Source organism: Coregonus lavaretus (genome assembly GCF_964263955.1).
Source record: "Coregonus lavaretus genome assembly, chromosome: 7".
NCBI lineage: Eukaryota > Metazoa > Chordata > Actinopteri > Salmoniformes > Salmonidae > Coregonus > Coregonus lavaretus.
The window spans coordinates 10,604,018-10,616,636 of NC_139994.1; the positions used below are offsets into that span (position 1 = coordinate 10,604,018).

At 41.5% G+C, this 12,619-nt stretch overlaps 1 protein-coding gene across 1 annotated transcript in view; it reads right to left on the reverse strand.

The window, feature by feature from the left end:
• Positions 1 to 12,619, reverse strand: part of LOC311131883 (engulfment and cell motility protein 1-like) — a 117,824-nt gene that overhangs the window by 66,829 nt on the left and 38,376 nt on the right. The window contains exons 7-10 of the mRNA XM_084165002.1: positions 8,571 to 8,606; positions 6,450 to 6,549; positions 5,856 to 6,007; positions 739 to 817 (exon numbers count right to left, since the gene is read on the reverse strand). Of these exons, the coding sequence (XP_084021128.1) occupies positions 739 to 817; positions 5,856 to 6,007; positions 6,450 to 6,549; positions 8,571 to 8,606 (367 nt within the window). The remainder of the gene's footprint in view (positions 1 to 738; positions 818 to 5,855; positions 6,008 to 6,449; positions 6,550 to 8,570; positions 8,607 to 12,619) is intronic.

Genomic DNA, 12,619 nt, shown 5'->3' on the forward strand with positions numbered 1-12,619 from the left:
AAGTATTACTGCACCGTTTAAGGCAAGGACGACAGGGACACACAAGGATACGTACATCCCCCCGCCCCTAATCTGTCGATGTGCCCTTGAGCAAGGCACTCAACCCTAATTGCTCCATGGTCGCCGTTGATAATGGCTGACCCTGGCCGTGACCCCACTCTACAAGGGTGTCTCAGGGAGAGTTGGGATATGCAAAAAAACACATTTCCAATTCACACATGCGTATTAATACTCGTACATGAAATAGGACAAATTTAAGCACCCACCAAATTATTATTATACACACACACACACACACACACACACACACACACCCTTGTCTGAAATGTAAGGCATGTTTGGTACTTGTTGTCCATCTGAGTCAGCAGAAGGGAGATTGGACTGAACCCTCTCTCTCTCTGATGCATCTGAATCAGTCCTCCTCCTCCTCAAGATCCAGAATGCATCTGTCCTGCCTGCCACCCACAGCCACGCAGTAAACAATGTTCCCAACAATAAGAGCCAAAGGTGTGTGTGTGCATGTGTGTGCGTATATGACTATGCATATGAGTGTGCGTGTGGTGTGCGCGCGCATATGTATGAGCGTTCATGTGTGCATGTGTTTATGTGTGTGTGTGTATGTATATGACTGTATATGACTGTGTATATGAGTGTGTGTGTAGTGTGCGTGTGTGTGTATGTATGTATGAACGTTTATGTGTGTGTGGGTGTGCGTGTATATGAAGGTATGTAACCTACCTGTCTCTTGTCCTCTGGAGCCTTGAGGAACAAGGCGTTAATCACAGCGATGGTGTAGGTCTGAATGTCCTGATCAGTCCTGTCATTAGATGGATAACAACACACAGACACAACAAAGAACAATGACAAAGGTTAATGTTATAGTAGTGGTAGTGTCTACAGTAGTAATGGTAGTGACTGGTTAATGTTATAGTAGTGGTAGTGTCTACAGTAGTAATGGTAGTGACTGGTTAATGTTATAGTAGTGGTAGTGTCTACAGTAGTAATGGTAGTGACTGGTTAATGTTATAGTAGTGGTAGTGTCTACAGTAGTAATGGTAGTGACTGGTTAATGTTATAGTAGTGGTAGTGTCTACAGTAGTAATGGTAGTGACTGGTTAATGTTATAGTAGTGGTAGTGTCTACAGTAGTAATGGTAGTGACTGGTTAATGTTATAGTAGTGGTAGTGTCTACAGTAGTAATGGTAGTGACTGGTTAATGTTATAGTAGTGGTAGTGTCTGCAGTAGTAATGGTTGTGACTGGTTAATGTTATAGTAGTGGTAGTGTCTGCAGTAGTAATGGTTGTGACTGGTTAATGTAGTGGTAGTGTCTACAGTAGTAATGGTAGTGACTGGTTAATGTTATAGTAGTGGTAGTGTCTGCAGTAGTAATGGTTGTGACTGGTTAATGTTATAGTAGTGGTAGTGTCTACAGTAGTAATGGTAGTGACTGGTTAATGTTATAGTAGTGGTAGTGTCTACAGTAGTAATGGTAGTGACTGGTTAATGTTATAGTAGTGGTAGTGTCTACAGTAGTAATGGTGGTGACTGGTTAATGTTATAGTAGTGGTAGTGTCTACAGTAGTAATGGTAGTGACTGGTTAATGTTATAGTAGTGGTAGTGTCTACAGTAGTAATGGTAGTGACTGGTTAATGTTATAGTAGTGGTAGTGTCTACAGTAGTAATGGTAGTGACTGGTTAATGTTATAGTAGTGGTAGTGTCTACAGTAGTAATGGTAGTGACTGGTTAATGTTATAGTAGTGGTAGTGTCTACAGTAGTAATGGTAGTGACTGGTTAATGTTATAGTAGTGGTAGTGTCTACAGTAGTAATGGTGGTGACTGGTTAATGTTATAGTAGTGGTAGTGTCTGCAGTAGTAATGGTAGTGACTGGTTAATGTTATAGTAGTGGTAGTGTCTGCAGTAGTAATGGTAGTGACTGGTTAATGTTATAGTAGTGGTAGTGTCTACAGTAGTAATGGTAGTGACTGGTTAATGTTATAGTAGTGGTAGTGTCTACAGTAGTAATGGTGGTGACTGGTTAATGTTATAGTAGTGGTAGTGTCTGCAGTAGTAATGGTAGTGACTGGTTAATGTTATAGTAGTGGTAGTGTCTACAGTAGTAATGGTAGTGACTGGTTAATGTTATAGTAGTGGTAGTGTCTACAGTAGTAATGGTAGTGACTGGTTAATGTTATAGTAGTGGTAGTGTCTACAGTAGTAATGGTAGTGACTGGTTAATGTTATAGTAGTGGTAGTGTCTACAGTAGTAATGGTAGTGACTGGTTAATGTTATAGTAGTGGTAGTGTCTACAGTAGTAATGGTAGTGACTGGTTAATGTTATAGTAGTGGTAGTGTCTACAGTAGTAATGGTAGTGACTGGTTAATGTTATAGTAGTGGTAGTGTCTACAGTAGTAATGGTAGTGACTGGTTAATGTTATAGTAGTGGTAGTGTCTGCAGTAGTAATGGTAGTGACTGGTTAATGTTATAGTAGTGGTAGTGTCTACAGTAGTAATGGTAGTGACTGGTTAATGTTATAGTAGTGGTAGTGTCTACAGTAGTAATGGTGGTGACTGGTTAATGTTATAGTAGTGGTAGTGTCTACAGTAGTAATGGTAGTGACTGGTTAATGTTATAGTAGTGGTAGTGTCTACAGTAGTAATGGTGGTGACTGGTTAATGTTATAGTAGTGGTAGTGTCTACAGTAGTAATGGTAGTGACTGGTTAATGTTATAGTAGTGGTAGTGTCTACAGTAGTAATGGTAGTGACTGGTTAATGTTATAGTAGTGGTAGTGTCTACAGTAGTAATGGTAGTGACTGGTTAATGTTATAGTAGTGGTAGTGTCTACAGTAGTAATGGTGGTGACTGGTTAATGTTATAGTAGTGGTAGTGTCTACAGTAGTAATGGTAGTGACTGGTTAATGTTATAGTAGTGGTAGTGTCTACAGTAGTAATGGTAGTGACTGGTTAATGTTATAGTAGTGGTAGTGTCTACAGTAGTAATGGTGGTGACTGGTTAATGTTATAGTAGTGGTAGTGTCTACAGTAGTAATGGTAGTGACTGGTTAATGTTATAGTAGTGGTAGTGTCTACAGTAGTAATGGTAGTGACTGGTTAATGTTATAGTAGTGGTAGTGTCTACAGTAGTAATGGTAGTGACTGGTTAATGTTATAGTAGTGGTAGTGTCTACAGTAGTAATGGTAGTGACTGGTTAATGTTATAGTAGTGGTAGTGTCTACAGTAGTAATGGTAGTGACTGGTTAATGTTATAGTAGTGGTAGTGTCTACAGTAGTAATGGTAGTGACTGGTTAATGTTATAGTAGTGGTAGTGTCTGCAGTAGTAATGGTGGTGACTGGTTAATGTTATAGTAGTGGTAGTGTCTACAGTAGTAATGGTAGTGACTGGTTAATGTTATAGTAGTGGTAGTGTCTACAGTAGTAATGGTAGTGACTGGTTAATGTTATAGTAGTGGTAGTGTCTGCAGTAGTAATGGTAGTGACTGGTTAATGTTATAGTAGTGGTAGTGTCTACAGTAGTAATGGTGGTGACTGGTTAATGTTATAGTAGTGGTAGTGTCTACAGTAGTAATGGTAGTGACTGGTTAATGTTATAGTAGTGGTAGTGTCTACAGTAGTAATGGTAGTGACTGGTTAATGTTATAGTAGTGGTAGTGTCTGCAGTAGTAATGGTAGTGACTGGTTAATGTTATAGTAGTGGTAGTGTCTACAGTAGTAATGGTAGTGACTGGTTAATGTTATAGTAGTGGTAGTGTCTACAGTAGTAATGGTGGTGACTGGTTATAGTTGAAAAAGTAGGTAGATGAAAAGTTAGGATAGCCTGAACATATAAAAGTTGAGTTGGTGTATCTAGCTTGAACGGTTCAAAAATTACTGTTGGTGAGTTATATTATGGTAGTTATGCAAATGTGAATAGTTATAGTTACACTAGTTGTGGTCTGAAGTTTTGGGGTTGTGGTCAGTAGTTGTGGGGTTGTGGTCAGTCGTTGTGTGGTTGTGGTCAGTAGTTGTGGTCAGTAGTGTGGTTGTGGTCAGTAATTGTGTGGTTGTGGTCAGTAGTAGTGTGGATGTGGTCAGTAGTTGTGTGGTTGTGGTCAGTAGTTGTGTGAATGTGGTCAGTAGTTGTGTGGATGTGGTCAGTAGTTGTGTGGATGTGGTCAGTAGTTGTGTGGATGTGGTCAGTAGTTGTGTGGTTGTGGTCAGTAGTTTTGTGGTTGTGGTCAGTAGTTGTGTGGTTGTGGTCAGTAGTTGTGTGGATGTGGTCAGTAGTTGTGTGGATGTGGTCAGTAGTTGTGGTCAGTAGTTGTGTGGTTGTGGTCAGTAGTTGTGTGGATGTGGTCAGTAGTTGTGTGGATGTGGTCAGTAGTTGTGTAGATGTGGTCAGTAGTTGTGTGGTTGTGGTCAGTAGTTGTGTGGTTGTGGTCAGTAGTTGTGTGGTTGTGGTCAGTAGTTGTGTGGATGTGGTCAGTAGTTGTGTGGTTGTGGTCAGTAGTTGTGTGGATGTGGTCAGTAGTTGTGTGGATGTGGTCAGTAGCTGTGGTCAGTAGTTGTGTAGATGTGGTCAGTAGTTGTGGTCAGTAGTAGTGTGGATGTGGTCAGTAGTTGTGGTCAGTAGTAGTGTGGATGTGGTCAGTAGTTGTGGTCAGTAGTAGTGTGGATGTGGTCAGTAGTTGTGGTCAGTAGTAGTGTGGATGTGGTCAGTAGTAGTGTGGATGTGGTCAGTAGTTGTGGTCAGTAGTAGTGTGGATGTGGTCAGTAGTAGTGTGGATGTGGTCAGTAGTTGTGATCAGTAGTAGTGTGGATGTGGTCAGTAGTAGTGTGGATGTGGTCAGTAGTTGTGATCAGTAGTAGTGTGGATGTGGTCAGTAGTTGTGGTCAGTAGTAGTGTGGATGTGGTCAGTAGTTGTGGTCAGTAGTTGTGGTCAGTAGTAGTGTGGATGTGGTCAGTAGTTGTGGTCAGTAGTTGTGTGGATGTGGTCAGTAGTTGTGGTCAGTAGTTGTGGTCAGTAGTAGTGTGGATGTGGTCAGTAGTTGTGGTCAGTAGTAGTGTGGATGTGGTCAGTAGTTGTGGTCAGTAGTTGTGTGGATGTGGCCAGTAGTTGTGGTCAGTAGTAGTGTGGATGTGGTCAGTAGTTGTGTGGATGTGGTCAGTAGTTGTGGTCAGTAGTAGTGTGGATGTGGTCAGTAGTAGTGTGGATGTGGTCAGTAGTTGTGGTCAGTAGTAGTGTGGATGTGGTCAGTAGTTGTGGTCAGTAGTAGTGTGGATGTGGTCAGTAGCTGTGGTCAGTAGTAGTGTGGCTACTCAGCCATGTCAGTACTAATCACTTTATGTCAGTACTGGACCTATTATACACTACACATACAGGGATATTGGCTGCTTTCTGTTACAGTACTTCCCAATCATGGACACTGGAGAGTTTAAGTTCATTAGATCAATGGAGCTATAACAGGCTTTGGTATTTGGTATTTTATTAGGATCTCCATTAGCTGTTGCAAAAGCAGCAGCTACTCTTCCTGTGGTCCTCCTTGGATCTAGGACCAGGGGCCGTTTGTATCAAGCGTCTTAGAGTAGGTGTGCTGAGCTAGGATCAGTTTAGCCTTTTAGATCATAAGGAAAAAGGTTATATGGACAGGGAGGGACCTGATACTAGTTCAGCACTCCTACTCTGAGACACTTGATACATACAGCCCCAAATCTATTTTGTCAAATCTTCCTAAAGGTTAAAGAGTGTTTCACAGTAATCTGATCCTAGATCTGCAGTTAGGGATAACTTCTATCTCAGGCATATAATAACATAGCTGAGTGCAGTCGACCGCGCTCTCTCGCTCACCCCTGCAGATGGGGTATAAGCTGTCCGATGGTGATCTCTTGCGCCACCTTCTGGTAGAGGTCCTGACTGTTGAGTACCATGGACTCCAGGATGGCCAGGGACCGCTGCAGCACAGCCGTGTCCATGGCTGACTTGTTCACGTAACCTGCAATCTGCAATAGAGGAGAGTTAGTAACTGACTAGAAGACACATTAAGAGGTGAAAATAATCACATGGGGATTGTTATTCAGAGACTAAATGGACTCTATTTCAGATGTATTTCTTAAAAGTTGACAAACTTTAATATCATATAATTCCTGTATATGGTATTATAAACATGTTATAAACACGCTTAATACATGCTATAAACTGTTTGAGGGCACCTTATTTATATTTTTCAGTTTTTACACATGATCAGCAATTCAACATGATACTGGTTTGTTCGTGCACCTTCTTTCTCATTTTGCAAATAGTTCTTACATATGATCTATTATACAACTTGATATTGGTTTGTTGGGGTACCTTCTTGATGAAGGCGACAGAGAAGAGCACACATACACAGCCCCGCCCACCACACAGCCCCGCCCCCACCACACACAGCTAATGAGCAGGCACCTTTTTGATGAAGGCGACAGAGAAGGTATCCCAGGAGACGATGCCGTGGTCCATGAGCTCCACAAACGCTGTCAGCGTGAACGACAACAGGTCGCCGAAACTGAAACAACAACAACAACAGCCAATAGAAACGTCTCTGCCACTGGCGCTGACACACACGTTTAGCTACAGCCACAAAGCAGCCAAAAGTCTTGGTCTTAGGGAGAGAGGAGGAGAGGAGAGGGTGAAGCCACAGCCAGGTATGCTGAGGGCACAGAAAGGCGAGAGGGGAGGAGGATGACTGCGGCTCCTGATGGGGCAGACAGATGACTCAGTCCTCCATTAACAACAGGGGGCGCCAGAGAGCCAGCAGGAGCCAGACAGCGCAGGGCAGCAGAGCCACGGAGCTGGAGAGCATTCATTCATTAATCATTCCCATGCAGTAACTAGTAGATAGTTATTAGTAGAGACAAGAGTTGACATCCAAGGAGGACCAAGCAAAGTTACTTCCTGGAAGATTTTTATCCAAATGTCTGAATGCAAAGTGTTTCAATCTGTTATGTTGAATCACCAATAGAAGTTAACAGGAATACAAACAGCCTACATAAATCTCACAGAAAAATACAAATGACAGGAAATAAATGAAGATTAGGTAAGTTAATTGTTGTTTTTGACATTACAGTCATGACATAAACCTGAAATACTGTATAAATCAAGAAGGTGAAGCACACCTCTAGATATCAGGTGGGAAATATTGTAAAATATTGCCCCCTGCAGTCAGATTTTAAATTTTAAACAAAACATGTCATATGTCCTTTTTATGTACAAACACATTTCATCAACATCATTTAAAAAAACATAGGCAATATATATATATATATATATATATATATATATATATATATGTAAAGAAATTCTACATTATAAATCATATAAAGTGCTTATAAAAAACAACAACATTCGAACAAAGATTTGGTTAATAAGACCAGGACCAGGCCTATTACAGGCTTAGCAACAGAGGGTTAATTAATTAACGCATTGGGTCACATACAACATCATGGCTCACATCTCAGACACATTCATTAGTAATACTTAATTAATTAGTAGTACTTAGTCCACGGTTGGACTGTGGTGAGTAAGCGTTTGCACATGGCAGTGGGAAGTTACGTGATGTGTAAAATGATCATGTTAATATAAAGTACATGATCCTACTAAAATGATTTTACTTTTCTAATGCTGTAGACCTGTACATTCTAAAAAAGTTGACTGATTTAAGATGCAAGAACGACATGTTGACAAGACCAAAGAATGTAACCCTACAGAATGATGTCTTTACACTACAGGGTGAGGACAGCGAACTGCAGAATATTCATATTAAAATTAATAGGGTGTAAAGGACTGCCCAATTAACATCTCTAACAACCCACCACCACCACCTAACATTAAAGTTCCCATCACCTGGGGTGTATTCATCAATGCAATCCGTAGCAAAAGGTTTTGCGATGTAAAACGTTTTGGAACTAAAACAAGTGTTTCTAATTGTTTTTAAAGTTCAGGTAGGTCCCTCACCGTTTCAGCCTGTTTAGCTTCCATTTGGTTACTAGTGAATACACCCTTAAACACCATTTTCTAAGTTTAGGAAGAGCACCAAGCATCCAAGAAGAAGAATCTCTGAATTTGGCCTGTGGGTTTCCTTATGGATTGTTGTCATGGTGCTCTTCAAAACAATGTCCCACGTGAAACAAGTGTGTGTTTAGTTCCCTTTGAACCTCAACCAATTGCCCAATACCTCATGCAAATATTTGAGAACAAAGCTGATTCGGTTACATGGTACACAGAGGATACGTCTCAAATGGCACCCTATTCCCTATTTAGGGCCTGAGCCCTGGTGAAAAGTAGTGCACTATATAGGGAATAGGGTGCCATTTGGGACGTATCCAGAGATAAACAAAACAAACAAGTTTGATTTCAAGATGAAAGCCAGCAATGGCAGCCATGTTGTTTCCCATCAGTTTAATAGAAGCACCAGGGCCTGAGTTTTAAATCATGCAGACTCAGTTGCCGGGTAGATTAGAGGGAAGAGTACAAAGCCAGCCAGGGCAGTTATCTGACTGGGGAGGGGAAGGGAAAGGGAGGGCTTACCATGGCTTCATTATCTTCTGTAGTTTCTGATAGCGTCTGCAAAGATTTAAGAAACTTTGGCGTCAGGGGAGAACACAATGACCACGGAAGAAGGGGCTCAAGTCATAGTAGACAGATGGAGGTTATGGTTAGACAATAGACACATTGCCCAGGTGTGTGTGTGTGTGTGTGTGTATGTCCGATCTGTCACTGTAGCTTCTTTCTGATAAGACCAGACCAGGGGGCTGTATGTATGTGATTTTCACAATAAATAAGGTTGCATGGACAGGAGAGACCTGATCCTAGATCTGCAGTCCTACTCTGAGATGCTTCATACATATGGACCCAGAGCCCAGACACATGGAGGATGGAGATGGACAGGACGTGAACAGAGCTTAACTGTGACAACTCAAATGTAGATCGCAACACAAGGCTGACCTGCTACAGTAACATGTGATACAATACAGGGAATAACATACAACACATTTGGCCAAACAGAATTACACTGAGACCAGAGCCATAAATATCTACAGGGCTCTGGTTAACACATGGGAATGGGCAGAGGTATGATAGTGACAGAAGTGGAGGAGGATATTTGACCAAATAAACACACTCAAATAACAGACTCTGAACATGCACGCACGCACGCGCGCACACACACAGACAGACACAGGCACACACACACAAAGCATGCAAAGCCGAAGTATGGCTTGGGAAGCAGTTGGAGTCTTACCTTGACAGACAGACAGACAGCGTTACACAACAGGCTATGCTTGCAAAGATGACAACAAACAGACCAAAAAATGGTCAACAATTCATTTAAACAACGAGAAGATCTCATGCGAGATCTTAACATCATCTTCTTTTGTGATAAAACAGTAAGCTTGCTACAAAATTAACATAATTCCCCAGGGATCCAAAATGTTCGCCAGTTGACATTGGTTCAACTGTACATTCTCAGCAGTTCTGGAATGTATCTGTTATGTTACTACACCAATAGGGGGCGCAACATGTCTTTCAATCACTGATAGGGTAGCCCACATTAATACAGCATGATGTCATGCCCCAGACTGGGATATTAGAAAGTACTGCTCCCTGGTGTCTCTTTTTCCTAAGCCTGTGAATTATTATATTACACTAGTCGGTCAGCAGGAATGAAGATGAGTTATAAACACTGATACACACACACCTGCACTTTCAAACTCCGGGGCTATGCTCTGTTGACGCAGGAGTCATCTACATAAAACCTATTTAAAGAAAGAGGCCTGAGGTGGCAGTATGCATCATGGGGGAATTAAGTGGGCAGCACTACTTATAGGAGCATGAAGGAGGGGAATTTATTAATAGGGAAATGAATATGCATTAAGAGCATTTAAATCAAGATCACAAAATAATAATATTGAAGTCTTTGGGCTTCATGAGTGTGAATCGTTTTGCTTTAATGGCACAATCAATCTATACAGTAAAGGGAGATATGTCAACACTAATATGGGCCCTGGTCTAAAGTAGTGCAATATATTAGGGAATAGGGTATCGCACGGGAGGCACACATACTGAATGTAACTGTGGTGGGTCTTCACCTCCCCTGTACAAGAATGGAAGGTACTCTTCTAGTTCCTATTGTAGAGGGGAGATACACTAACAGAATGGAAGGTACTCTTCTAGTTCCTATTGTAGAGGGGGGATACACTAACAGAATGGAAGGTACTAGTTCCTATTGTAGAGGGGGGATACACTAACAGAATGGAATGTACTAGTTCCTATTGTAGAGGGGGATACACTAACAGAATGGAATGTACTAGTTCCTATTGTAGAGGGGGATACACTAACAGAATGGAAGGTACTAGTTCCTATTGTAGAGGGGGGATACACTAACAGAATGGAAGGTACTAGTTCCTATTGTAGAGGGGGATACACTAACAGAATGGAATGTACTAGTTCCTATTGTAGAGGGGGATACACTAACAGAATGGAAGGTACTAGTTCCTATTGTAGAGGGGGATACACTAACAGAATGGAATGTACTAGTTCCTATTGTAGAGGGGGATACACTAACAGAATGGAAGGTACTAGTTCCTATTGTAGAGAGGGATACACTAACAGAATGGAAGGTACTAGTTCCTATTGTAGAGGGGGATACACTAACAGAATGGAAGGTACTAGTTCCTATTGTAGAGGGGGATACACTAACAGAATGGAAGGTACTAGTTCCTATTGTAGAGGGGGGATACACTAACAGAATGGAATGTACTAGTTCCTATTGTAGAGGGGGATACACTAACAGAATGGAAGGTACTAGTTCCTATTGTAGAGGGGGATACACTAACAGAATGGAAGGTACTAGTTCCTATTGTAGAGGGGGATACACTAACAGAATGGAAGGTACTAGTTCCTATTGTAGAGGGGGATACACTAACAGAATGGAAGGTACTAGTTCCTATTGTAGAGGGGGATACACTAACAGAATGGAAGGTACTAGTTCCTATTGTAGAGGGGAGATACACTAACATAATGGAAGGTACTAGTTCCTATTGTAGAGGGGGATACACTAACAGAATGGAAGGTACTAGTTCCTATTGTAGAGGGGGATACACTAACAGAATGGAATGTACTAGTTCCTATTGTAGAGGGGGATACACTAACAGAATGGAAGGTACTAGTTCCTATTGTAGAGGGGGATACACTAACAGAATGGAAGGTACTAGTTCCTATTGTAGAGGGGGATACACTAACAGAATGGAAGGTACTAGTTCCTATTGTAGAGGGGGATACACTAACAGAATGGAAGGTACTAGTTCCTATTGTAGAGGGGGATACACTAACAGAATGAAAGGTACTAGTTCCTATTGTAGAGGGGGATACACTAACAGAATGGAAGGTACTAGTTCCTATTGTAGAGGGGGATACACTAACAGAATGGAAGGTACTAGTTCCTATTGTAGAGGGGAGATACACTAACAGAATGGAAGGTACTAGTTCCTATTGTAGAGGGGGATACACTAACAGAATGGAAGGTACTAGTTCCTATTGTAGAGGGGGATACACTAACAGAATGGAAGGTACTAGTTCCTATTGTAGAGGGGGATACACTAACAGAATGGAATGTACTAGTTCCTATTGTAGAGGGGGATACACTAACAGAATGGAAGGTACTAGTTCCTATTGTAGAGAGGGATACACTAACAGAATGGAAGGTACTAGTTCCTATTGTAGAGGGGGATACACTAACAGAATGGAAGGTACTAGTTCCTATTGTAGAGGGGGATACACTAACAGAATGGAAGGTACTAGTTCCTATTGTAGAGGGGGGATACACTAACAGAATGGAATGTACTAGTTCCTATTGTAGAGGGGGATACACTAACAGAATGGAAGGTACTAGTTCCTATTGTAGAGGGGGATACACTAACAGAATGGAAGGTACTAGTTCCTATTGTAGAGGGGGATACACTAACAGAATGGAAGGTACTAGTTCCTATTGTAGAGGGGGATACACTAACAGAATGGAAGGTACTAGTTCCTATTGTAGAGGGGGATACACTAACAGAATGGAAGGTACTAGTTCCTATTGTAGAGGGGGATACACTAACAGAATGGAAGGTACTAGTTCCTATTGTAGAGGGGGATACACTAACAGAATGGAAGGTACTAGTTCCTATTGTAGAGGGGAGATACACTAACATAATGGAAGGTACTAGTTCCTATTGTAGAGGGGGGATACACTAACAGAATGGAAGGTACTAGTTCCTATTGTAGAGGGGGATACACTAACAGAATGGAATGTACTAGTTCCTATTGTAGAGGGGGATACACTAACAGAATGGAAGGTACTAGTTCCTATTGTAGAGAGGGATACACTAACAGAATGGAAGGTACTAGTTCCTATTGTAGAGGGGGATACACTAACAGAATGGAAGGTACTAGTTCCTATTGTAGAGGGGGATACACTAACAGAATGGAAGGTACTAGTTCCTATTGTAGAGGGGGGATACACTAACAGAATGGAATGTACTAGTTCCTATTGTAGAGGGGGATACACTAACAGAATGGAAGGTACTAGTTCCTATTGT